At 34.9% G+C, this 26,428-nt stretch overlaps 4 protein-coding genes and 1 pseudogene across 5 annotated transcripts; 3 read left to right on the top strand and 2 right to left on the bottom strand.

The window, feature by feature from the left end:
* Nucleotides 1–1,220: 1,220 nt before the first annotated feature.
* On the bottom strand, nt 1,221–4,621 carry LOC125828940 (uncharacterized; annotated as a pseudogene).
* A 1,806-nt stretch (nt 4,622–6,427) lies between these two features.
* LOC125828751 (uncharacterized) lies at nt 6,428–9,410 on the top strand. Its single transcript, XM_049508083.1, has 4 exons — nt 6,428–6,653; nt 7,698–7,956; nt 8,563–8,757; nt 9,009–9,410. Exons 1-4 carry the CDS (start codon nt 6,562–6,564, stop codon nt 9,402–9,404), a joined length of 942 nt encoding a protein of 313 aa, XP_049364040.1. The 5' UTR covers nt 6,428–6,561; the 3' UTR covers nt 9,405–9,410.
* Nucleotides 9,411–10,181: 771 nt separating this feature from the next.
* On the top strand, nt 10,182–11,382 carry LOC125828826 (uncharacterized protein At4g14100-like). The gene is made up of 2 exons (XM_049508154.1): nt 10,182–10,664; nt 11,082–11,382. The coding sequence occupies exons 1-2, from the start codon at nt 10,196–10,198 to the stop codon at nt 11,261–11,263; spliced, it is 651 nt and encodes a 216-aa protein (XP_049364111.1). The 5' UTR covers nt 10,182–10,195; the 3' UTR covers nt 11,264–11,382.
* Nucleotides 11,383–13,463: 2,081 nt separating this feature from the next.
* LOC125828810 (chromophore lyase CRL, chloroplastic) lies at nt 13,464–16,852 on the top strand. Of its 2 annotated transcripts, none has more exons than XM_049508139.1 (9): nt 13,464–13,845; nt 13,944–13,993; nt 14,772–14,832; nt 14,926–14,961; nt 15,190–15,240; nt 15,729–15,821; nt 16,083–16,187; nt 16,297–16,392; nt 16,531–16,852. In XM_049508139.1, the coding sequence occupies exons 1-9, from the start codon at nt 13,648–13,650 to the stop codon at nt 16,666–16,668; spliced, it is 828 nt and encodes a 275-aa protein (XP_049364096.1). In that variant the 5' UTR covers nt 13,464–13,647; the 3' UTR covers nt 16,669–16,852. The 2 variants fall into 2 exon arrangements, with proteins under 2 accessions (XP_049364096.1, XP_049364102.1); XM_049508145.1 differs by having other exon boundaries at nt 13,491–13,845; nt 16,300–16,392.
* A 3,198-nt stretch (nt 16,853–20,050) lies between these two features.
* On the bottom strand, nt 20,051–23,444 carry LOC125828703 (probable beta-1,4-xylosyltransferase IRX10L). The gene is made up of 4 exons (XM_049508046.1): nt 22,887–23,444; nt 21,541–21,929; nt 21,108–21,349; nt 20,051–20,844 (listed from the first exon to the last, which is right to left on the bottom strand). The coding sequence occupies exons 1-4, from the start codon at nt 22,990–22,992 to the stop codon at nt 20,331–20,333; spliced, it is 1,251 nt and encodes a 416-aa protein (XP_049364003.1). The 5' UTR covers nt 22,993–23,444; the 3' UTR covers nt 20,051–20,330.
* Between the last annotated feature and the right edge of the window lie 2,984 nt (nt 23,445–26,428).

Genomic DNA, 26,428 nt, shown 5'->3' on the forward strand with positions numbered 1-26,428 from the left:
GCAATCGTGGACCAATGGAAGGATGTCAGATGTCAAACCACGTGTTTATTGTTTTTAGGTGAAATAAAGACGACGTGATTGTGACAATTCATTCCTTATTAATTATTGCAATTTTTATGATCAATTTTTTTTCAAATTGTTGAGTTATCCCTGGATTATTATATAGCATATAGTGAAAGAAGCACAGAGCTTGATTGTATTTTTGGGCACAGTTAAATGTAATAAATATTTATATAGAGTAAAGTCCATTGGTTTTTCTATTTACGTTCTGAATTAAATATCAGAAGATTAAATGTGTCCATTAGTACTTAATTATGCGTACTAACTAAAATTGGGATAATTTTTTCACTAAAATATGGGATTTTCTGAATGAAAATTTCTGTCCATGCAGAAGGTGCATATTGCTCTTTGTTGTAATCATGGTATAACCTTGTTTTAGAAATAATCTAACCCTAAATATATTTATTAGCTGGCCCACAGCATCTAAAATATTGTTGGGTGCAAAAGGATGAACAGCGACAATTTTGATGACTTCAACTCATTTTTATGCCAAGGAAGAAAATTATGACCACACGTTTGCATTGCGAAGACCCCATTATTATTATTATTATAAAAATCTATTTCAGGGAATAAATGGTATAGAAAGAATAAAATATCAAAGATAATATAGTTTGAGTAATCAATAAAAATTGATCAGTGTGACTCAAGGCAATAAGTTTCTGTCTGATTAAGTTTTCACCTTGACAGAGTCGCCCCTAGTGCACTTTTTTTTAGTTTCTATATTATAATGTTATGTTATCCACAATCCAGGTGTCACACCTAAGCTGCGGATAAATGACAATAATCTCCTTCTTAATATAGTCCTTAAACGATCTTCACCTCACCTGTTGAGCTAACTTCGAATTGAATTGGGCCCCGAGATTCATTTTGTGGTCACTCTCATTATTCATTAAGAGGCTTGTTTCACCCTACAGATATGATTGTGCTAGCTTTGGACGCGTTACATCTCTATAAAGTTATTCTCAAGTACACACTATCTAACAGATATATATATATACACTATATGCAACATGTAGTTAGAAAACTAAGCAAGCACCCCATAGACTAAAATATCTACAATTTAACTGCCTAAAAGTTAGCATATGTACCAAGAACCAACTTGAGTCGAAACAGTTGATCACATGGTACATTATACCGGTCACCAGAGGTTAGGCTGAAAGAACCTCACATTAGGATCGATTCACACCCTTCTTCTCTTTCGCTCTGATGTTGATAAGTTACCGTTGCAGCAACAAGTGCTGCAATTCCAAACCCTGCTAATGCCAAAACAGCATTATGTAGTATGACAATATCACCCATCTGCAGAAACAAGGAACACTAAGTTTAGGATCTTTTGAGGTACTTGAGAGGAGGCCATTGAAACAATAAAATGGATGGGCAGAATACATAGATGGCTACTTAAGCTTGTCGATTTTTTTTCATCTACACACTTTAACTAGAGGGGTGACTTATTGATGAACACCTAACATATACTGATAATGTACCTATTGAACTTATTGTTGACTGTAAGCCAGAAACTAAACAGGTGAAGTTCACACCAAAAACCAACCAGCTTCTGCCATCTCACCCGAACCCCAGACTCTTTGCTCCGACGAAGTGGCTTCTCAGACATCTTTTTCCTCACAAGCTATAGCCCCACTCTCAAAACCTTCCTAGCATACCAACTATCTACACAGACAATATTTATATTCAGCTTTTAGACATTAATTGAAAGTTCATTACATCAGATCACCTGAACAGATTTCAGATAAGAACATGAAGCAAGATCTTACATTGTCTCTGGAATGCAGGATAGAGCTAGATTGCCGTGACATTTCAGCAACCAATATATAGAACAGGCCCATAACTCCTGTATGCCTTTGATCACTGCTATAGTTTGATAATAAAGTCAGAGTCTCTCCCTCGGATATCTTGACAGAGCCAGGCCTGGGATAACAAGTGGACATACCAACAATATAACCAGCCTCATTTCCTGGTTCCTTTCCTTCTCCATAGATTGGAAGAGATGAGCATATAACCCGTCCATCCTGAACCAATTTAGTGGAGAAACAAGAAACAGTAATCAGCAGACCTTGCATTCCTTTGACGAATCGAAACGATCACAAGACGATCAAGACAACTTCAAATAGATACGCTACAAATCATTATCGTCACCTTATTCACTAACCATAGTACTGAAGTTGATTGAGGATTTTATTGTGATACAGATAAACACAGTACACAGAGAAAGAAGGAGCCAAGCAGTGCTTAGCTTAACACCAACCCTTTGTGAGAGCTTCACGTGTAACTTCGTAGCCCCAAGAAGATTGACCAAGGACTAGCATCCACTAATCAACTCGCAAAGGGAGTGTGGATTTGTAATCCACAGAAGGCGACACCCTATCAACTAACTTTCAAAGGTTTGATTAAGTAAATTATCTCAACCACACAACAAAGAGACAGCTATTAAGCTTTCCCAGACATTGAAGAGGAAACAAAGCAATACTCTACAATTTTTAGGATCTAGATAACAATTGCAATCAACAAAATGAGTCCCTAAAAGTTTGATGCTTGTGACAGTTTTGCCTTAAGATCGACCCATTGGCATCGTTCAGGTCCTTTATCAGTAGACTGGTTTACAAGGGAACTTGACTTTTAGGTCTGAAGAAATTTGGCCAAGCCTATGTCACTTTCTTAATCGAGAGAAAAAGGAGACCAAAGAAGTACAGGATTGATGCATGAATGATCAAATCATAGAGATGGAAGAAAATTCCCCTGGGAGACCCAAATATTGGGGAGTTCACGCCGTGTGGCATAACAGAAACTATAATTTGATTATTTTCCTCACCTCAAATACATTTGAAGCAGGACGCGTTGATATTGTGTAACAATAATCTCCTGTATTCAGGTTAGTAAAACAGAAACAACCTCTCTAAGATACAGTCCATCAACATTACAAGTGTATCACCAAGAAAAACTTCATCCTAGGTGCATAAATTAGCAAAGTGGGAAGTCGTGGAATTAACTAGATTCTGAGCTGACTATGACCAAAAAAAAAAATTTAACATCTCAAAGTACCTCTCCAAGGAGGGTTGAACCAATCCCACCTGCATGCTGGTGAGCAACTCCATAGATAACATTTCCACCATTAGGCAAAGTTACACTTATCTTTTTTGTATGGATGCATCCATTATTAGCAACAGCAGCAGAACATGACTCAACTTTAATTCAATCTGTATCAAGAAAGTTCAACTAAATTATTGACCGCAATATCTAGGGGATAAAGGGTTCAAAAACATTGCAACTTATGAATCCAATTACCATTCATTTTATACAATAATAATAATAACATAGGCAAATAATTGCACAATTCCTAGGATCTTATATACTGAAGCGTCAAATCTATGGGGGTGGAGGGAGAGTGCCGGCCGAAAGCCAATAGATTTGGTTCAAACTCTATATTTGTCTTTAAAATTCATTGAATATTTAGAACCCATAAGATTCAAATCCTGACTCCGCCTCTGAAATCAATATTACTCTTTTTTTTAATAAGTAATATCACTCTCTTATTCATTCATCAGTTGGAAATACTTTCTAAAGGAAACCAACAAAAAGTTTATGTAGATATCCTAGAGAGGATTTAATATTGCTGATTCCAACCAGTTTGGGATTGAGGAGTACAGTGGACTGAGTGATTGAAAGCAAATAACCAAATTAGAAGTGTTCATCACCTGACAATGATGTCTTGACAGCTTAAGTCCTGTTGATTTCCGCCTTTTCCATGTATCAGTGACATCAAGAATATATATTTTAACAGGCTTAATGAAGGCATGCCAATCAACATATTTGATTGTGTACTTCAGGTACAAACTTCTCTTTGGACCCTGAAACCCTTCTCTTGTTCTGCATCTTGTTTCATCATGACAACATCTCAAGCCTCCAATGTAATTTGGTTCTATATCTCGGTCATACTCATCCTTTGTAACATTATAAAGATCACACCTGCATTCTGTGCATCCCATCTGATCTTCGGAACCTCGTGTCTCAATTGCATGTACATTAAGCAACCATCTTTCTTCATATCCTGGAGGTACTTCTAAAGGATTACCAACCTCTATCCCATAAGGGTCTGGAACATATTTCACTGTTTTACGAGTTTCAGACCCAAGGCCAAAATATTGAAAAAGATCCCTTCCACATATCCCTGAGTTCCTCACTAATATATAATCTGACTGTTCAAACCCCAGATCGTCATGGTACTTTGACACCTCCAAACCTTTGTGTTGATAATATCTTACCACAAGCCAATGATGGAGATATGTTTCATAAAGGGGGACAGGATTCCTTGACTCATCAACTACTTCAGCATCAAAACTTTTGATAGCAATATGGCCTTTAGGGAAATCGATGTTGTAGTAAATTTGTTAGCAACTAATCCAGGTTCGAGCACAAAATTTGGTGATAAGAAAGTGGCAGTTTTAACCTTGTTTTCATTTCTTAGTCGAGTCTGTAAGCTTGGGCGAATCGTTATTAGCAGTAGGACTGCCAGCACAAGCAACTGGAACTTTGAATTGAATGCCATCTTTTTCACTTTAACAACTCACTTCTTGTTTATACATCTGGCAACAACACTTCAACCAGTTAAAAATCCATAGGTTAAGTTTTAGAGGTATCTGTGAGTTAAAAAAGTCTACACATTTTTGTCATCGAACAACAGTACATTCTAGACAGATTAGTAGATTACTCAATTCATCGACTTTTGTTTATTATCACTGATTATAAAGAAAAGAAAGAGACATTAGACCGGTTAACTGACGCTACGTAGAGACAAAGGGTATCTATCGAACAAGATCATTTCACAATTTTCGGTTACTTTGAATTGTGGAAAGTCTTTTCTCTGAGGAAAATGTTTTCCACCAACATAGAGCAATTGGATGAGTCATTTTCCTTTACAAATATCCTCCCTCAAACTCCATATCACTTGCTTCAATCAACAATTCTGTCATTTTTATCCCTCTCTAATATAAAACATTTCCATCAAAACACTATAATCGTATATAATCACCTACAATACAAACACAAAATGACACTTGGATAGAACTTTTTCCACATTACTTTTATTTTTCATGGAAAACTATTTTCTTTGCAACCATGTTGTCTTGCACACACCTCAACTAATTGCACTAGTACCCTGTTATCTCTCACAAATACAAATACTAGGCAACTCTATCTACAAGGCTTTAATATCCACATCTATAGAATGATATCAGAGTCAAGCGCATCTCAATTCATAATTTACTAATGTTGGGTCCCAATATTAAATTGTTCACGCTCCAGATGTTCAACTCTCTAACCCTTAGTATGAGAGAGAGTGTTGTGTCCCACATTTAAACTCTTCATGTGATTGGGCTAACTTTTGCGGTCGAGTCAGACTAAGGTCCATAACATGTTTTCATCCATACTAAACACATATAAAGGAAACATAACGAGATGAAAGATAAACTCACCTGATATATGGTGTGTAGGGCTAAAAAACAACCCAAAGGAACGAGTTTATTTCTTCGAAATGCATACGTACGGTAGAATTTCCCGAAGCATAGGCGAAGTAAACTAAAAAGTTGAACTAGGTTTACATGGAAAGAGTATATATGTGGAAGTTCAAGAATTCAGACGGCGACAACTGGACTCCGTTTATTGTACATAGGAACAAACGTGTCACTTGGAGAAGCAGTCGCATTATTTTCCAAGTCTTAATGACAAATGCCATTATTTCAATTTGAGATGTGAAGAACACCCAAAATGGAAAATAAATACTACTGCATCAATAAATGCATGACAATTACTTCAATATTATATAGTAAAAATCTTCACATTATCAACCCTTACATAACTTACTTCTAAACTAAACGATCCCGTAATTATTTTGCCAAATTAAATTTATTTTAAAGGTGATTGAATTGGTGTAACCGAGATATCCCATAAAGGAGGTTAATGATTGAGTCTCACTTCGTCGTTTCTCAAGCGATTGAATTTCTCCTAGCTGGTCTCTTCTCAATCGAGCTCGTCGCATCAAAATTACTTAATACAATTCACATCTCTCATGTGATTTCCCAATTATTCCACAGAAGTAGGTTTATCGGTGTGGACCATAAGAAATTAAGAATAGTAATTGCTTATTTTTATGAGATCTCAAAAAAAGAAAGTATTTATTAGTTTTAAAAAATTAAATCTATTCTTAATTAGTGAAGGGCAATAAACAAGTGAGAAGGAACAAAAAAAATTCTGTATTTAAAAATTTAAATCTACTAATGTCTCTTATCTTAAAAGAAAGACATATAATATAGATTAGCTAATTTACAAGAATTTAATTTAATTTCTTTCTTCAAATGCTATTACTATTCACCATATGAATACGAGGGTTTGCTCTAAAACTCTGAAACCAAAACAAAATCTGGAAATGAGTAGTGGGTGAACCAAATTGCAGAATAGCTTGAGCTTTGAACCCTAATAATCGAAGAAATAATGGGTAAAAAGGAGAGGGCGCAAGAGAGAAGAGAGCAGAGACGCCAAGAGATCTCTCTTCTCCGTACTATTCCTTATTCTGATCAACAAAGGTCAGTTCTTTGATCCATAAAAAAACTTTCTTGATATGCTTTGCATTTTGTCCTGAATTGAGTCGAAAATATCCGTGCCTGGATTGAGGGTTTCTGCATTTGATTCAGAGGAAAAATGACAAGTCAAAGAGTCTAACTGTTAAGTGCTTAATTTTGCCGTGTAGCTTAAGCATTGGGTTTTAGTTAAATTAACAAGAGAGGAAACTATGTGTAGATAATGGAACAGACTCTAGCGTATTCAATTTTGGCATACTTATTAATTAAAAAAGGCATCTTCAGTTTTAGCATCTTATGCATGAGATACAAGAATATCATAGTTAGGATGACAAACTCAAAAGCAGCTCATTTTCCTACTTTCATGTACTCCGTATTTTAGGAAATATTTTTAGGTTGAAGATTGTTTGTGTGTTCTTATGCTTATTGGACAGACAGCTCTGAAGTGCAAATGTTGCAGTTTGGATTCTAATATTGTACTGTTAGAAGTATGTTTTTGCTACAACGAAATTAGAAATGCAAAGATGTGAGGTGTTTTTAGAACCCCATTCAAAGAATAGAAACCTAAAACGGTTATGCTTGGTGCATTATTTCTGCATGTTTGCTCTAGTATTGTTAGATGGGAAACAATGACATCGTTGATTGTATAATCAGCTTAATAGCAGATTTAGAGAAGAAATATGAGAATAATGATTTGGTGTACAATTGGTTTACTTCCATTCTCCCAAAGCTGCCTCTGTACTTCATCTATGATCTATGCAACATATTATAAGAGTTCCTATGAATCATAACCTAAAGTAACTGTATCATTGGAAAATTATTAGTTCTTTGATTACTTGCCAATCAGTCTCGGTAACTAACTAAGATGACGCTCCGCTATGTTTTGATAATCTTTTGGCTAATAGTTCCTATTAGTTATCAGATGGTCTGGATAATCACTATTTCCATGGCATAATTATCGAGATGGAATATGGTTCATCCAGTTAAAATTGGTTTACTTTAGGATGTTGATTCTGAGCATTACACTTATAGACAGAAGATGATTTTCAGATGGTGGTCAAATGAAACTATGGCTGTCGTGACTGGTTCAAACAGAGGAATTGGTTTTGAAATTGCTCACCAACTGGCATCACATGGCTTAACAGTAGTTCTTACATCACGAGAGACTCGTGTTGGTGAAGAAGCAACAAAAATCATGCAAGAAAAAGGTTTGAATGTGGTATTTCATCAATTGGATATTGTGGACCCTGCATCAATTGAAACATTTTCTGACTGGATAAAGGAAAACTATGATGGTTTAGATATACTGGTAATCCATCTACTCTATTTTCTCTTTATAATCTAGCATTGGTTTGTCTACTCTATCATATCTTTATGATGATGATACGATATGAGCTTAAATGAAGAAATGGGGATTCATATAGCCGACCCCAACTTATTTGGGACTGAGACGTAGTTGTTGTAATCTAGCATTGATCCAGTCGCATATACATCTATTTGCAGAGCTACCTTGTCCAATGCGGTGTCAATTGACTCGCCTTTACTGGAAAATGACATTGCTTAGATATGATTTTTTTAATGCTTATATACTATATGTTGAATCTCTTCAATTCCTCGTGTGGTTACTTCTCTATATGTTGACTCCCGTTAGTGAAAATCCTTGCTTCACTACTGTATAGAACCGTACTGGTTACAATAGCTTACTACCAGGTGCTAATTTTTCTTGTACTTCACAGTTTGACCGTGTTCTTAGTTATTATTTTTTCATTTTCCTTTTATTTTGCTTGGGGTGGGGGAGCAAGGAGGGGCATTACGCTATATTTGGTGTTATTTTACTTTCATGTGGTAATCAATTTTGTCTGTTAACTGTTTTGGCAAATCTGGCCCTTTCGGCTAATGATATGGAAGTATTTAGATCAATAATGCAGGAGTCAATTTCAATTTCGGCACAGATAATTCAGTGGAATATGCAGAAACTGTTATCCGGACCAACTACTTCGGCACCAAAAGTATGATTAAAGCTATGATTCCATTAATGAAGCCTTCTCCTTTTGGCGCTCGTATTGTTAATGTGACCTCACGACTGGGAAGACTTAACGGCAGACGGAATGTAAGTGCCTTAGTGTTCCTTTTCATTCATATTCTTCTTCTCACTCTTATTGCCCTTGTTCATCTTGTCGGAAGAGTATTCCTTTTGTTCTTTTACTTCGTAGTCAATTTTTTTCAATACTGCACCCTTATAATGCTTCGTAGAAGATATTTGTTATTCGTCAAAAGCAATAACTTCTTGAGTTCTCTAATATGCAAATAGCTTTTATCTTCGCATCTCAAAATGATCTACTTTTGTTTGATGCCCACCAGAGAATTGCAAATGTCAGCTTGAGACAACAACTGGAGGATAACGATTCCCTATCAGAGGAACTGATTGATAGTACTGTGAACTCATTTTTGGAACAAGTAAAAAATGGAACATGGGAATCTGCGGGATGGCCACAAGTATTCACAGACTACTCATTGTCAAAGCTTGCTGCTAATGCTTACACCAGGCTAATGGCGAGGATACTTTCTGACCAGCCAGAGGGCCATAAGATATATATGAATTGCTATTGCCCAGGTTGGGTGAAGACGGCCATGACCGATTGGGCTGGGCATACATCTCCCGAAGTTGCTGCTGATACTGCAGTCTGGCTTGCTCTTATCTCAGACCAGTTTGTGAGTGGTAAGTTTTTTGCTGAGAGGCGTGAAATAAACTTCTAAAGTGGGCATTGAAAACAAATTCAAGAATCAGCCCAGTTTCTTTTGCTTTTGAACGAAAATGTGATATGAGTACAGATAAAAGCTAGAGTACTTATGTTACAAGATGCTACTAAGAGCCTACTGAAAATTGATATTGCTGATTGGAAACAATATGTATCAGTATAAGTTGTTCGTTAACTTTGGGAGGAGCTGAAAGGGTGGTCTGATTTTCTAATAATCACAGCGACACATCCTGGATTAGATCATTTGCCTATGTTTTGGTGTACCATTTGTAACTTTTAGTACAGATTAGCAATGCATACTACAGCATATTGGTTAGCTAACTACTGAAAATATGTATTCTTCTTTAATCTTTAATTATAAGCATTAGCTGTTTTAAAAGATCACTAAATCGAACCGCACACATACTCCTAAAGAAATATCATTCTGCCTTCTAGTTTGAGTTCTTTGACCAATATATATTTTTATTTTTTCCATGGAGAATTCGCAATCACTATGGGTGTGCATTGAATAAATCCGCTCCTATGCAATAGCTTGCAGATTACACAAAATATGTAAATTATACTAGGCAAGCTCAGCCGACGAGTTTTAGGAATACCACAATTCAGCCACCCATACAGGTACCATATTTATTTTTTGAGTGTGACAGATGCCTTATCTACTTCATTGTGTGTGTTGTATAGTCCACATATTCCCTTCTGAGTTTCGATTACACTTCATTACTGATTTCTGACTTCACCTTTTCTCTTTGTTTCCAAATATTAAATTAAATTAAGAGAAACAAGAACAAAATGTATTTTCCAATCAACTTCATCTTCCTTTTCACTTTATCCCCTTTCTGGGTTCCTTCAAAAGCATTGGAAATAGATTCAACAGACCCAATTCCATCACCATGGCCGCACCAGTTCCATGCAACTACCATCATGAACTACACAGGAGGTCTCCGGAAAGTGGATCTCTGGTACGATTGGCCTAACAAAAGGTACTTGCATATAAACCAATACCAATTGGGGAAAAAATTGTACGGAGTTGAATGGCAGAACGGCACTTCATTTTACTTCACTTTGGACTCTACCGAGGAGTGCACAATCAGGCATTTCCCTGTGGGGATTTTGAGACCTAATTGGCTTGAAGGTGCAAATTATATGGGCCAGAGGTATAAAGATGGATTCCTCTGTAATGTTTGGGATAAGATTGATTTCATACACTACTATGAAGATGTTGCTACCCAGATACCTGTTTATTGGCATTTTTATGATGGTATGCCCATTTAAATATGCTTTTATTATATGATTTTGAGCAATTGCCGCTAATTTCGGATTGAGTTAGACTCATGATTCATTTAATTACATATATCAAAGTCTAAGTGTCCGCTTGCCCACAGATAATTTTTCACTCACAAAATTCCGTATTCATCAACAACAACAAAAAATCAGTATTTTTCCGTACTCGTGTTCCGAATTTGGTTCTGGAGTTTGCAGGTTGTTAGAACACATTGTTTAATGATTTAAAACGTATGATGTATCTGTTTATATAGTTTTTGGGTAATACTCATTTCATGAGCTAACTTCTGTGTTAAGTTTAAAAGTCATTTCCTTTTTCAGCCTCTCTGCATATGTTAATTTTTTTCATGTGTGATGAAGTAATTTAATGCTGGATATATGTGAAATAATGCAGGATTGATCGAACATATTATGACTTTTGAGGTGGGGAAAGTGCTGGAGGATTCTAAGTGGCAAGCCCCCGCTTACTGCTTCAAGGAGATTGAAAAGGGAAAGAAAACTTTGCAATATCAAAAAGTTCAAGACCACTCACTTCTCACTTCGTTTCATGAGAGAAGATTTAAAAGTGACAAATGAACGAATATGTATGACAACAATATACCTACTGCTACTTGGATATGCCCATGTTTTGAGTTTGTAATGCTAATAGTTTGGGCCAAATACATACGCATCCCTTTTCACTTGCACTTTCATATATATGGCATACTGGTCTGTATGTGTTTGATTTACATTGCACAAATACTATTTCAAAATTATTTGTTTGTAATCTAAAAAAAATACCGTAAGGGAGTGGAAGTTTGGAAGTGAATGGTTAATGGTGAAGAGAAGACAATAAGTTTGGAAAATCACTTTAAAACTTGTTTTTACTATCTTTACAAGGTCTACAAATTTTATTTTGCTTTTTAGCCATCCATATATATTTAGTAAAAATTTCGCGTGATGACGAGGTTCTTAAAATTTCAAGTACGGCCTATTTTAACTAGTTAATACAATGTATACTTCATGATGACGTGAAATTTGAAACTTTATGATAATGATTATTTTTTAATTAAGAAGCTTAAAATTTGTTGGCATGCCTTATTATTCCGTTTGTTCATAGAAATTGGTCATTCAAGTGAAATAATCTTTCTATTCCCAAAATTTCAAATTTTTTTTTAAAATATCACATTTGTTATGTCCAAACGTCTTTTAAGACAATATAATGGAGACTTTATTGAGGGGTTTACAACAATCATTTTAAAGTTAAACGATCTTAAATTTTTTACCTCGGTTGTTTCATGCATAAACTATCAAAGAGTTCACGTTATATGAGCTTCCTTTTCCAACATCTGACTTATATACAAGTCAACATTAACTTAAGAAGCAAAAAAAAAAAAAAAAAAGTAGCTACCTCGGGAAAAGGATGAAAGTAAACTTTTATGATACTAGTAACAAATTTTAACTTTTAACCTTAAAAATTTCCAATGGAATAAGCCATAAGGTGATCAAAGATTCAAAATCACCAATTCTCAAAGTTGCTTCTTCTGACCCATATTAGATGGACACTTTCTATTATACACAGTAATTAAGAAATTATAAATGAATTGATCAACTTTACTATTTTACCCTTTGTTCATATTAATTAGCCTCTTAAATAAAAAATTTAGATATTCAAAATTTGTTTAAACTTTCAACGGCCATATTAATTTTAGGGATAAAATGAAAAAAATTAATTAATACTAGCTTGATTTAGTAAGAGATCAAGTAATATGAGACAAATATTTTTGGGGAATCTGCATAAATTGGCCACAAACTACAAATTAATTACAATTTCATAGTCTAATCCAAACTAATTCAGCAAAAACTCATTCACCCAAAATAAATTACAGCTCATACCCCTTTTTAGTTTAGGCGAAATTTCCCTTTCACATTAGAAAATACAAGTAGGGGAGCTGGAAAGTGGAAAGATAATAGTTGTATTTCGTTTGTTTCTGGGGTAGGATTTACTAATTTTTGGACTTCACTGAACCTTTTTCCTTTCTCTTATCCCATCCCCACTAAGCTAATAGCTTACGTTTGGTTAAAAAGAATAAATCATATTTTGCAGAACTAAAAATATTGCAAAAAAATCTTTTTGAGCCAAACATCATCTTCTTCCCAAATGTTTGGAATCAAGTTTAAAAGAGGAAAGGGTGTCAATTGTATAATTTTGGGTCTTTAGAAATAGTCCAACTGGCACAGTCCCTTATAAAAGTCCCCATTTCGTTTTAGAGATCTGGAATAACTTTGTTTCGCTTTCCTATTGAAGAAAACATAGAAATACCACAACAGTATATATCTTAATAATACCACAGCAGTATATACCTATATATATATATTCTTTTAGTATCATTGATTAATTTCTGAACAAGAAACCTTAATAATATCACAAGAATATATTTATACTCTTATAATATCATTGACTAATTAATAAGGTGTGAGCAAGAAACCTTAATGATACCCAACTTTATATATAATGAGTATGATGTGAACAAAAAATCTTAATGATACCAATACGATATATATATTGATTTAGTATTAGTTAAGCGAAATTATTAGTTGGGCATCAAAGTAAGGAGGTATATATTTGTAATTAATTTGTATTTATGAGATATTTGCTTAGTTTTCCCAATATTTTTAGTAAGATGCCCATCAAATATGGGACAGAAGGAGTATTGATGTAGTAAGTGGGCCTTTGAGATTGGGCTAATGATATGGGCTTCAGCCCAGTGTAAGATTCTACTATCCGAAGTCGTTTTGTATCGTCGAATCTGAAAAAACCAGTGGTGGTAATTGATCGGACGGCGTGAGGCAACGTTTATACAAATTACTCCATTTTCAGTAGTTCAGATTTTGCAGAAAGCTGAGAAGCAGAAGCTAAGATGATTTATCGGTTAAATAATCTACTGTTGAAGAGTCCACTGTAAGTGTTAAGCGCCGGCATGTGTACGGGGTCGGACTCGGGTTTGGGTTCGGATTCTAAGTCGGATCCCGACTCAAACGGGTGGAGCCGAGCTCGTGGAGCGGTCCTCAAGTCGCTGGTGCTCGTCGGAGGCGCCTTATTGCTCCGGCGGCTAACTAAGTCGACCACACGTTGGGACCATGCTCGAATTGTCGCAGAGTCACTTAACGGTGAAAAGGTACTTTTTTGCGACTTACTGCTTTCTATCTCTGCTATCTTTTACGTCTCTAGAACTGTGCAAGTGATAATAAATGATATTTTTGAGTTCTATTGTAGTTTTCAAAGGAGCAAGCGGTTAGGGATCCTGATAATTATTTTAATTTCAGGTATTGCATTCTTAGTTTGAAGTTTTCACTGTTTCCTCTTTTGATTTTGGATTTGTGTTAGAAATTGTTGCTGCCAAATTTGCTTGTGTGAGTTTTGCGTAGCTGGTTCCCCAGCTGTATAATAGCTAAGAAATGTAATTTGTGTTGAATCTTATTAACTTCAATTTCATGATAGGAGATTGGCTCGAATTGAGCTGATAGAACAACAAACCTCCAACTGGTCTGTATTGAGGCTTAGTGGATTTTATTATTAGAGGTGTAGAAGGAGAAGAACACATCTAGTATTAAATGTTTGATATTTTGGCACTTTTGTCTGTTGGTGCTCGATTGGCCTGCAAAGTTACAAACTTCTCTTTTTGAGAAATGTTATGTTTAGGCTAGCTTGTGCGCGCCTCAACTAATTTCATGGGGTACTTCCCACCAACACATGTAGCGAGTGACTCTATCCATCAAAGCTTCAGTAGATTGGAAGAGATCACCTAGTGGATTTGCTTCTGTTAGGATTTGAACTTGAGACGTCATGATTGTCAACCCACTTCATTGATCACTACTAGGTCACTCCCTTGGGTGCGGAAGTCACAAACTTTAGGATGCATACCTTTCATAATTTGGATATCAATCTCCCAATGATCCCTTCAGGCATGTAAGTGTGCTTCTCTCCAGGAGCCTTGCTTCTGGGCTCTAGCATATGATCATCTCTTCATGTAGAAAAGACATGGTGGAAGTTCTGTTATTTGAATTTTTTTCTTTTATTCACCTTTCATATTTTTATGTCTAGATGGCTTTCCTGTCCTGCTGCAGACATGGTAGATGGCTCTAAGGTTTTATATTTTGAGCAGGTAAGTATCTCTATATCTCGATTTGTTTTTTTCATGCTTCTGGTTTGAACTGACAATGATCTGTTTTATGATGGTTATAATTTTGTTTTGTAGGCATTTTGGCGAACACCGCATAAACCCTTTAGACAGGTGAGTGACATCCAATAAATTTTTTCTTGCTCTTGACATTTCAATCCCTTGCATTATAGACCTGATACCTGTAGTCAAATTTCTCTGTCTTGTAATAATGTAATCTTGTTTGCTTTGGTTGCTGAAACATACATAATCACACAAGAGGGCAGAAGTTTTTAATTTGATTAGTTGCTCTTACAGCTGAGAGAACCTTAGTACTTGAATTCTAACAGAACTCTTTTGCAGAGATTTTTCATGGTCAAGCCTTGTGCAAAGGAGTTGAAATGTGATGTTGAGGTTGGTCCAAATTCATATTTATGTGGCTAAAGTTTGCTCTGAATTCTACTCCCCTTGCTAAGCCTCTTCACACTTATGTTTGGCATGAGCAGCATAAATTTAAACACTTATTATTTAGTGTAAAACCATCATCCTTTATTTTATAATGTGATTGGGCACAATTCTGCTTCACTTACAGGCTTGTTCGTTTGTATAATTACTCATTCTAATTTATTGTCGGTGGGTGTGGGTGAGGGTGAGGAGGATTATCAGGAGCCTGGGTAGTAGCATGAAGGTATGAAGATGGTCGTCTGGTTGATAGGAGAATGCTCTTTTTTTGCGGCTGAATTCTAGAATTCCTGTAACAACTCTCCTTGCAGTTTCCCTTTTTTTGAGTGTGTGTGGGGTGAGTTGGTGATGGAAAGCAAGTAGTGGTAATAATGTTGCAGCCTTTAATTCCATTAACCGTTGCAAATAAGATTTCTTTATCTTCCTGTACAAACATCTAGGTAAGCACATATGCTATCAGAGATGCAGAGGAGTACAAGAACTTCTGTGATCGCCCTAGAGATCAGCGTCCACAACCCGAAGAAGTTATTGGGGTAAATATTCAAATACATTATGATTGAATCTATTGTTTCTTTATGTTTTACATTTGAGTAAAGACTCAGTCTGTACCTTTGTAAGATATGTTCTCTCTTATTTCATGTCTCTGTTATATATTCCTAGTTTGATTGTAATGTAAATACTTAAAAGAAGTTTGATTGTTATGCAAATAAAAACTGTTATAGAACACACGGTAACCTGGAGGAAACATTTAGGAATTTGCTGGGAAGTCAATTTAGTTCTATTGTTATGTGCAGGATATTGCTGAACATTTGACTACCATTCATCTAAAGCGCTGTGAGCGTGGGAAACGATGCTTATATGAAGGTTCAACACCAGCAGATGGATTTCCTAATTCATGGGTATTTCCCTAAGTTTTTCATTAATTTTAGTGGTGAGATCCATATCATGATAGCCTTTGATGTTTTCTCCTTTTCTATTAAGTTTTGGAAGTTTATTTTGCTTGTGTAGCAGAATGGTGCGACATACTGTACCTCAGAACTTGCTGTGTTGAAGAATAATGAGATACATGCCTGGGATAGAGGTTTTGATGATGATGGCAATCAAGTTAGTTCCATATGCTCCGTACTTGTTTTTTCCTTGGAAGTTATAACCCGTCTTGTGAATCTTGTCTCGATTATATATCCATTTATTTGATGAACCAACAGCCTCTGACAAGGCTTGTTTCCCTTCCAAATATTACAGGTTTGGGGTGTAAAAGGAGGTCCTTATGAATTCAAGCCTGCTCCTTCTTCAAGTTTTAACGATGTGCTGAATCCTTTGAGTTTTGCTTCACAACCACTGGGGAAAAGAATAGAGGGTTCATTTGTCCTCCAGGAATGATTTCTTGTTATATAATCCTCCCCCCCCCCCCCCCCCCCAACAAACTGCCCACATCTTGTAAATTATAACTCAACTAGGTAATTTAATCTTTCAAGGCTTTTGAACAACATTTCCAATAATCGACTGTTGTAAGAAATAAAAAGAGAGTAAATTTTAATAGGTTTTAAGAACATTTCAACAGAAATTAAATGATTTGAAATTCAAATCATTGTTTTTAAGATTTCATTTAAGCATTCATGGTCATAAGTAAAATTATTTAACTTTTGAAATTCAATTTGTGACGCATAAATTAAGAATGAAGAAGTACAAATTCTCAACTTTCCAAGTTCTCAACTTTTTCAAGTTCCTCTTTCATCTTCTCTCCATTTTCCATTAACTCTTGCTACATACCCAACAGTTAACTGCTCCAATACTGGATCAGATTCCTTAATAGCCAGAAGTGTTGAAGGTCTCAAGTTCGAAACTCTTTGTCAATCAAAGCAAGGGATTTTCCTTCTAGATCGAGCTTGTCGCACCGAACTTTGCCTCGTGCCGGTTACCTTTTTTGTATGGTTGCATGGTTGCGAGGGAGGTTTTACCATGTGTGCACCGAAAGGATAGTGGCTTCGGATTTCCCTAATCATACAAAAAAGAGTGTCAACAAATGTGGAGAGTTTGAGATATATCTATTGTCTGTGTTGCTATATGCTCCACTTGGCAAGTATCTGTATTTAATATGACTAAGTCAGAGACATGTTGTACCTGTGATCTTATCATTACCGGGTCTAAAGTGTGATTTACATGAGAAAATCCTTATTAGATATGTCGCGTAGTTTGTGTCTTCTAGAACTATTCGACTTTAAACTTTTCATGGCCATCTATCAACTGACTATCAATGTGTTGCATCAAATGTATGTCATAAGTTATTGAGTTAGTTTGATACTTGTACATATGATATCCTACAAAGTAATATCTTAGTATTTTCATAAATATGGGATACATCAAAAGGTAAATTACTGTTACAGAGCATTGAATTATCCGTAGATAATCTAACACACTGACAAAGTAGATTAAAATTGAGGAGCAACATATATAAAATATGCTAATCAGACGATAATCAAACTTGTATTTCTTGATAATTCTAACATAAAAGTTATCATATATGTATTTACACGGATGAAATAACTTTATCAGTCAAATACAAAACATATCAAAGCTATCTATTTTTAACAATGTCAAATTACCTAGCCTGATCACCTAAGCAGTGTCCCAAATCTGAGCCTTGATAGTCTTATGAACGATTTCTAAGGTCTTCAACACCCCTGGTACACTTATAATCTCTCTAGTAAAATTAAGGAAAAGAAAGGGTAAACCTGTACCACATGTAGGCGACTTCATCGTCTTCAGCACTCACTTCATGAACATCAATGTTGTAATCTAAATCTTGGGAATGTGAGATATTTGGAGAGGGATTCTCCCATCAACCGTATGGCTCAAGGGCTGTGAAATTTGTCTGGAATTCTCAGAAAGAAGAAGACTTGTTTGGTTTGTTATGAAAAAAGAAGCAGGGGAACACAAACAAGATGTTCAAAATCGAAGCAAAGTTTCGAAATCCAAAATTTAACAAAACATGTTTTTTCATTCTTGTAAAAGTAAAAGGCTAAAAATTTTAGATAAGCGATAACTGGAATTTCTTAGTTGTGGTGTGTGCAGATAGGTGAGTCTAGGATCCTCTTTTATATATATACAAGTTGTTGGCACAAATTTGGATACATTTGCTCTAATAATCCTAATTTATTTGTTTTCCTATAATACAAAACTACAAAATTAACAAAACAAAAAAGCAAGAGAATAAATACCTCAAGCATAAATAAAACAAGTTCTTGCAACATGCTAGTAATACGTCTATATACAATCTCTCACTCATTACCGGAAAATCATAAATGCACAGTAACTATAAAGAAAGTATAAGAATATAGCACCTTAAGCTTGGAAGTTTCAAGAGTGACATCTGCAGCCTTCATTGATTTGCATTCTCTATATATTTGACACAAATAAATAATCAGAACACAAGAGGAAGTAGCAAATAATTCAACCCTATAGCAGTTAATATGTCAAGTGCCACTAAAGTTAAGCAAATTAAAAGAAGAGTAAAACTCAGAAAACACAAATTGGTGAGATTAGATTTGAGTGTAATTGTCGAAACAGAGAAAACTTGATCATAGAACTAAACCTGGAAAGAGAAACTCAACATGAAAAATGATTCGATTTAACAAATTGTTTTGACAACAAAATTGTAATCATAAAGCAGAAATATTAACTGAACAATTCCAACAAAACCTACCAACGGGAAAATAACGGATTGTGACACAAAGATCACCCCAAAAGCAAAGGTTTACTTTTTGGCCGACAGATTTTGGCACGACGTTGAACAACGTTTTGAAGTAAGCCATGGAGAACGATGGAATTTGGTTTAAGAGTGTTTTCGTAGAGTCTGTAGGAAAGGTATGGAAGGTGGTGGGCAGGAACATGGAGTTGAAAAAATTGAAGATGAATATGCAGTGGTTTATTTACGGTGTCCCCGTTTGGCACAGACACGCCGTAATGGAAGAGTCGTGTAGGTGTTGAAGGGTTGAAGGGAAATAGTAATCACCCTTTGAATTAAGATTGATGTTTGTAATGTATGACTGATATAGTGTTATTGAGAGAATTTGGGGTCAATACAAAATTAGAAATGCCGCATCTTAATTTGGCTCTGTGAAAGTGGATTTCTACAGAAAGAATGGATACAATAACAAATTGCTGAGTGAATTTTCGTTTAGGCAAGACTCATAATGTCCTTAACTTTTTGTAGCTACTTCAGTTCAGAACATAAGGTCAGATTCTACGTTTTGGAGCACCACATACTACAATAGCAAATCACTAATTAGAGAAATGTTCAACAAACCAAAAATCATTAGACCAAGGGAACTTTTCGAACCACTTTTTTTGCTTTATGAACCTCTTTCTTATCCTCTCTACTTCTTGACGTACTTCCTTCATAATATTTTACAGTATTTTCTTCATTCTATTCATTTAACATGTTGGTGCATTCCTGCCTTTGTCTAGAAATGTGCAGTTGCCCATCAACCAATTGGTATCTTAAAAGTTGGCAGAAATGTCAAAGTTAAAACACTCATGCCAAGGGGACATCTTGTATGGAAAAATATTACAAGCATTCAGTGTTTACGTTCAAATCAATGAGTGCAAGACAATCCAACACAGCGCCCAAACAGAAGGCACTCAGATCCACCTAAATCTTTGCGACTATCATGGATGAAAATGCTATGATGGATGATACTGGGTAACTCTTGCTCAAGAGTCAAGATCAAGGAATGAAACATAAAAAGGTGGAAAGCAGGGATCAACATAAGCTTGTAACTAAGAATACTTAGATGCTGAAATAACCTTGTATGTTGAAGCAATACAAAAACTGAAATAAAATTTTGACAACATCCTAATATCATAAGGACGCGAGTAGGCAAGTGAACATACCCATATCTCTAATGCAGAACCCTACTGATCCAAAAATGAACATGGACTACATGGTTAAAATTTACAACTCAGATGACTTAAGCAAGTTTAGCACAGAAGAAGGGTTTGACACCAAACAAAAGAGTGAAATCATCGTCAAGAGCCAGCCTCTACCAAGGTTTGAGGTCACCAACTGGACCGGCAGTCCAGTTTAAGGACTTCTCCCCGGGCTTCATGTAAGTGTTCTTGTCATGTGGCAGTTTACGTGCAAGTCCATTCAAGATCTGATGGAAAGCATCACCTGATTGAGCAGGTGTTGGAAATAACATTGCCTGCTTCATAGAAGGATTGGCAAGCAGTCTCTGCTTCCTCAATATTTCTTCTGGTCGAATAGAAGTGAGAATGGTGTCCAAATTTGGAACATCTTTCTCTGCTACAAACACGCCTATATCTTCCCAGGGGATTGCGTCAGCAAATGGCAAGACAATGTCATCTGCTATAATAACAGGGATGCATCCAAATATAACTGCTTCAACCAATCTCGGACTCCATGGTGCCCATCCTAGAGGGCACAAGCAAAAGATAGCTCGCTGCATGTCTTCATAGTAAGTAGTTGGATGCTCAGTAGAAATATCAAAGAGAGGATTGTTTTTAAAGTTTTCCCACACTGCTGCTCGGGCACCTCTGAAGTGAGAAATAATCATAATTAGTTATTTTGTCTTTCCATGTCTCGGAGATCAGTAGACTAAATGAGAATATTATTTGTCAACTTCTACAGTCATCATTTATTTAAACAATCTTCATTCATAATTTCAGGGAAAAGAGGAACTCTATAATCCCAGAATCACAATGAATAAATCAATTAACTAAGCATCAATACTAGGGCCTTTTGATAAGTAGCTTTAAGTGTAAAAAAAGTGATTTATTCATATAAGCCATGGTTATACCTCGCATAGTAACCACCCTCTGGATCATTTCCAACATCATAAAACAAGCCTCGGAAATAAACAAAGATAGACCGGGGAGTATCTGGAGGGATCAAGTGGGACTGCATTTTCTGTGGGGGAGCATATGGAGGAATTGTAATTGAGCCATCCTTCAAACAAACATGATTTCGTTGTCCAAAAGTTTGAACCAAGGTAGCACGTTGGAGCAATGGAAGAATTCCCCTCTCAATAGCTTTTTCTTCCTGCAATGGCGCAAAACCAGTGTAACCAAAACATCTTTAACACCCTTGAAAGTAATGACTGAAAACTACAGTTGAAAATAACAAAACCGATAATCATGAACCTAAGGGATATTTGTCGGTAACCTTTCCGTGGCTTCTATCCAATTATGTGAGTGTGTGTGTATGATAGAGAGAGAGAGAGAGATCCTCACTTGATAGTGAAAACAAGCACCAAAATCATGTGGCACAATGAAGAAGTGATCAGCTCCCTCTGTCCTATTCCAGTAAGGCCAGTTAGAAGAAATAAGTTGTATTGCACTCCTCATCATACGTGGTGACTTGAAGGGTAAAGGAAGGCCATTTGGTGTAAGGTCACAAGTACTGTAAACAGGGGTGTAGAACCAATCTGCTTCCTCGGGATTAAAAGTTCGAACAGCGCTAGATAATAGGAAACGATGCATAAAGATTTCAGCAGCAAACATGTGGTTGAGGCATCGCTGGTCTTTCTGCAGAATTTTCTTGTTGTATTTGCTGGGAAGCTCATAGACAAAAACTTTTAATCTCCCAACTGGATTATCTTCCAAGACATCACCCGCACTTCCTGAATTTTGGAAATACAAGGAAAACAAAGAAGTTAATACTTAGTGTTGTAAGCAAGTATCCAAATCATTATAGGCTAAAACCATTTAAACAAGTTAAAAGATGATTTTTATCTGCTCAGAAGAATTTGGAAGTCTGCTCTATTGGGAGTCTCAAAATACCCCTTGGAAATTTATGACAAACCTTAAAACATCTAAATTATAGCCTACCAAAGTCTTCAATCAAGTAATTCATTTAGCTTAAAAAAAACAAATGCAGAAGATCATAGAGTTTTTGAGAATAAATACCTCATTTTTATACAGGGTTAGCTCTAAGGTGACCACAGTTGTTATAATTGATACTATAATGATTCCTCATAGGAATGATCTTACGGGTTAACCACTACTATATCCCTATAGAACTTAAAATTCATTAATGAAGCCAGCTGAAGTCGTCAACAATGTTGAAGCCTTTAAACAAAAGCCTTACACAGAAATCAAAGCTAATATCATCAATCTCACTAACATGAATTTTCAGCAGTGCCTCTAAGACCAGATACTTGTAACCTCCTACATTGCCTAAGTTTCCCCAAAACACATCCATTTCAGAGCAGGAACCAGCTGAATCTGGACATATTTATTGAAAACAAAAAGCCCAAAAGAAATTCATACAAGTATGAAGTACCCAATATCAGAAAAACCTAATTTACTATAACAAATAAGTATTCCCATCTCAGTAACAACCTAAGTTGTGCGTACTCTTCACTTTCGATGCCACAACAACAACATACCCAAAGTAATCCCACTAGTAGATTCTGGGGAGGGTAAGATGTACGCAGACCTTACACCTACTTTTACAAGGTAGAGAGACCGTTTCTGATAGAGCTCCAGCTCAAAAAGTATTCCCATCTCAGTAAGACATGAAATTACACATAGTTCCAAGCTAAACCACAACAATTAGCACCCAAAAGAAAATGTACCTGATATTCTCTCAGTATGTTCAGACCTATGAAATTCCAAGCCTTCAATTTTCAACAACAAAGCAAGATAAAGAAGAACAAAAATGCCCCTACTCCAACTCCTCATTTTCTGTTATCTCCCTGTACAGAAAATATTAACACTCTAAAATGGCTCAAAACAACAAAAGAGGATCAGAGATTTAATGGGTATGCCCCAATAACAAAGAAAGTTTGGAAATTTGTTATTAATATAATAATGGGTAGGAGGAATCAACAGTTAGAATGTCATTAGCTGGGGTAGTTCATAGTTGTTAGTAGTATTTTCTTGCTACTGGGGTTCTTTCAAAGACAGCTAAGAAGAGAGAAGTAAATAAAAAATGAAATCTTGGTGATTCTTGTATACTGTGAGAAGAACAAAGATTGATAAGGAAATGGGATTTGTAAGAATTTGCTTCAAGAAACAGAGAGGAAGGAGAAAAGGGGGGATTTGGTTTGGATGTCAATTTTCAAGCAACTTTCTTGAAAAACTTGGCAATATTATATTGGATGTATCAGGTACTGGTCCACTGGAATAGTGTATATTGTATAAATGAAGGTACATTTGATGAATTTCTCAATATAAATAATCTTATTGAATTTCCAAAAGTCCACACTAGATAATTTAGATTTGCCTTGTTGGAGAGGTTGAGAGAGGGTGAGGTATACGTAGATCTTATTTCAATACCGTTAAGTTATTTTGCTATAAATATTTTCAATAGATTTCATAAAGATTAGATTTATGTTCGCTAAATTTAAAAAATTCAAAATATATAAACTAGTTAGGAAGTTTGAATATTTGAATACAGTTTTACAACTGGAAATTCATGAATTACACATGGGCTTTTTGCCTTTAGAAATGTCTTTCCTTCTTAATGCCTAAGCATTAGATTGGTAATATGACTACTTACTACTAACTCTTTTATTTTGACCACTTTGACTATTTATAGTTTTTAGATTTTATTGCAAGCTGCAAATAAATAGAATTAATACTAGCTTATATATATTTGTATTAAACTCATTTATTATCATAAAATAAAAAGAACAGTAGGTGCAATGTATAATTGTGAATTATTGATTCCCTTTTGAAAAAAATATAAAATATCATAAAGAAAAAATAAGCAAATTAATAAATGATTAAGGAGATGGGTTGCTTTTAGATGTCGATGTGGTTCCTTGTTAAGTTAGAAAATGTGGGTTAAGCTTGCTTTGTAAATAGATTATTATGCATTAAGCACGTTTACTTCTAAATCATTTGCGGAATAAATGATTTTGTAATCCTTTATAAATTTATTTTAATTTTTATATCTTTTTCTTTGCATAGAGAAAAAAATGGTATGTCCAGAGAACATAGAAACATTCCGTTACTTACAAAATGTGGTTATATTAATTGTACTAATTTCTTATGTAACTACCAAATGAATGAGCTTATTTTACTAAATAAATTAAGTTGGTATAACATTTATTTTCTAGCGTAAATATGACCACTGAATAATTCTAACGTGTTAAGTAAGGTAAATATTGTATTACTATTGGATTTTTCCTAATGTTCTCAATTCCATTATGCAAATAACTCGATGCTGGTTCGAAATTAATAATATCTTCACCATTTAAGGCTCATTTGATATAATATATTAGGAATGTTGATACTAGTTATACTGAAACTTTAGTTTGATATATTAAAAAGAAATTGAAAGCAATTATATATTTAATCAAATTAACACATGCATTAAAAATCTATACATTGTTAATATCATGATTTGCATACATTAATTATACGTAACATGATACACAAATAAAATATTTAAGTACTTCATACGTATAGTTTAAATATATACTAAATAAAGTATTAATAATACACAAAATGAAATGCATCCTACCAAATGATAAGGAGTTGAAGAACATGGATGTTGCAACCACATATTGACAGAGAAGCATAACCAAAGATGCCAAGAGGTTATGCTACAAGAAATGACTATAAGAATTAAGATTAGTGCAAATAATATTTTGAATAGTTAGATTTATTAATAGTTTGCTTCTTTTTTTTCCCAAGTACTTCGCAGAGGAAAACCTTATCCTTTTTATTTTTCTTTGTCAAACGTCATCTAAATTTACCCATACATTTTAAAAATGTTTAAAAGTTCTTTTCGCTTAAAAGCACTTAACATAAGTCAATCTAAATAGGCTCTAGCCATAAAATTAAGGATGACAATGAGGCAGAGTGGTGCATGTTTAAGATTGTGCGGAGCGAAAGTGATGTGAGGCAGGTTGAAGTGGGTGTTTTTTAAACTAATGCGGCGCGGAGCGGGTTGTAGGTATATGTGATTTTATGTGTGTTCAAACTTAATTTTAATTTTTTTTATATATTATAAGAGTGATAAAACATTATTTATTGAGATAATTTCTTTAAACCTACTAAAATATTGAAGATAGTAAATGGAAATAGTTCCATAAAATGAAAAGTACAATTTTACACGTTTCCCAATTTGACCTCTAAAAAATAAATTTTCAAGTCACTATCAATTAAATTAATACAACTTAATGAAGAAATGAATTTATTTTTATATATTTTATTTTTGAGATAAGTGGTTAAAACACACCTAAACTATACCTTTTTTTTGAGTTTCATACCCAAACTATTGAAAGTGTGAGAAACACACCTAAACTATTTCACTTTAGTTTGAAAAACACACCTCAAATAAAATATGATAGTGTGTGTATTACACTCTTTCAATTATTATTTTTTAAATGCCACATAGATTGCCACATGGAAACAAATTCCACCATGTCAAAAGATTAAAGTTTAACCTTCAACGTGTAGAAGCATCTTTCTCTGTTTCTCAGCTGAGTCTCTTTGGTGTGTGAAAATTTTGAGTAAAATTAAGGTTTTAACTATTAATTCACAAATTCATCATGGTTTGAAGGTTAGTTACTCATTTGTCAAAAAATGTTAGGGTTCTTATTTTTGTCTCAAAATATTAATGATTTTGTATAATTTTTTAGGTTTTGATTCATACCATCTTAAAAGAGTTGAAAGGAGAAGAAATTGACTACATAAGGTACTCTTTCTTTACTCCTGAACTTAATTTTCGTACTAGTGGCAATTTTTAGCTACTGATTTCATGAACAATAGTTGGCTTATTAAACTTTGCATATTTCAATTGTTCTAAGGTAATGGGCACTAAGTACGTAAATTTGAGGTTTCACATTGGTGGTATACTTGTGAGTGAGGTAAGACCTGCTTATATTGGGGGGGAAAATAATATGCCTTCAATGTTGATATAGACCATTTGTCTATTTCGGAAGTGAATGACTATTGCAGGGATTTTGGGGTTACCAATATAGAAAAATTATATATTGAAGCTGCTCAAGTTGGCAATTTGGTAGAATTGGTTAAAGATAGGGATTTCTTGGTCTTAGCCAATTTATTGGTTGTTGGGGGTACTATGGACATTTATATCTGCCATAAAGGGAAAGTTTTTATCAAAACAACACATGTGACCAATGAGTCTTTTGAGACCACATGC

This window comes from Solanum verrucosum, unplaced genomic scaffold (genome assembly GCF_900185275.1).
Source record: "Solanum verrucosum unplaced genomic scaffold, falcon-dt-bn FXZP01000102.1, whole genome shotgun sequence".
In the NCBI taxonomy this organism is placed as follows: Eukaryota; Viridiplantae; Streptophyta; class Magnoliopsida; order Solanales; family Solanaceae; genus Solanum; species Solanum verrucosum.

Bases quoted from the DNA above. Each gene is read 5' to 3' on its own strand.
- LOC125828751 (XM_049508083.1), top strand. From the start codon at position 6,562: ATGGGTAAAAAGGAGAGGGCGCAAGAGAGAAGAGAGCAGAGACGCCAA. The intron at 6,654-7,697 runs GTCAGTTCTTTG...GATGATTTTCAG, and splicing joins CCTTATTCTGATCAACAAAG to ATGGTGGTCAAATGAAACTA. The intron at 8,758-9,008 runs GTAAGTGCCTTA...GATGCCCACCAG, and splicing joins GACTTAACGGCAGACGGAAT to AGAATTGCAAATGTCAGCTT.
- LOC125828826 (XM_049508154.1), top strand. From the start codon at position 10,196: ATGTATTTTCCAATCAACTTCATCTTCCTTTTCACTTTATCCCCTTTC. The intron at 10,665-11,081 runs GTATGCCCATTT...GAAATAATGCAG, and splicing joins TTATTGGCATTTTTATGATG to GATTGATCGAACATATTATG.
- LOC125828810 (XM_049508139.1), top strand. From the start codon at position 13,648: ATGTGTACGGGGTCGGACTCGGGTTTGGGTTCGGATTCTAAGTCGGAT. The intron at 13,994-14,771 runs GTATTGCATTCT...TTTTATGTCTAG, and splicing joins GATAATTATTTTAATTTCAG to ATGGCTTTCCTGTCCTGCTG. The intron at 16,188-16,296 runs GTATTTCCCTAA...TTGCTTGTGTAG, and splicing joins ATGGATTTCCTAATTCATGG to CAGAATGGTGCGACATACTG.
- LOC125828703 (XM_049508046.1), bottom strand. From the start codon at position 22,992: ATGAGGAGTTGGAGTAGGGGCATTTTTGTTCTTCTTTATCTTGCTTTG. The intron at 21,930-22,886 runs GTACATTTTCTT...TCCAAAATTCAG, and splicing joins ACATACTGAGAGAATATCAG to GAAGTGCGGGTGATGTCTTG. The intron at 21,350-21,540 runs GTGAGGATCTCT...GCGCCATTGCAG, and splicing joins GTGCTTGTTTTCACTATCAA to GAAGAAAAAGCTATTGAGAG.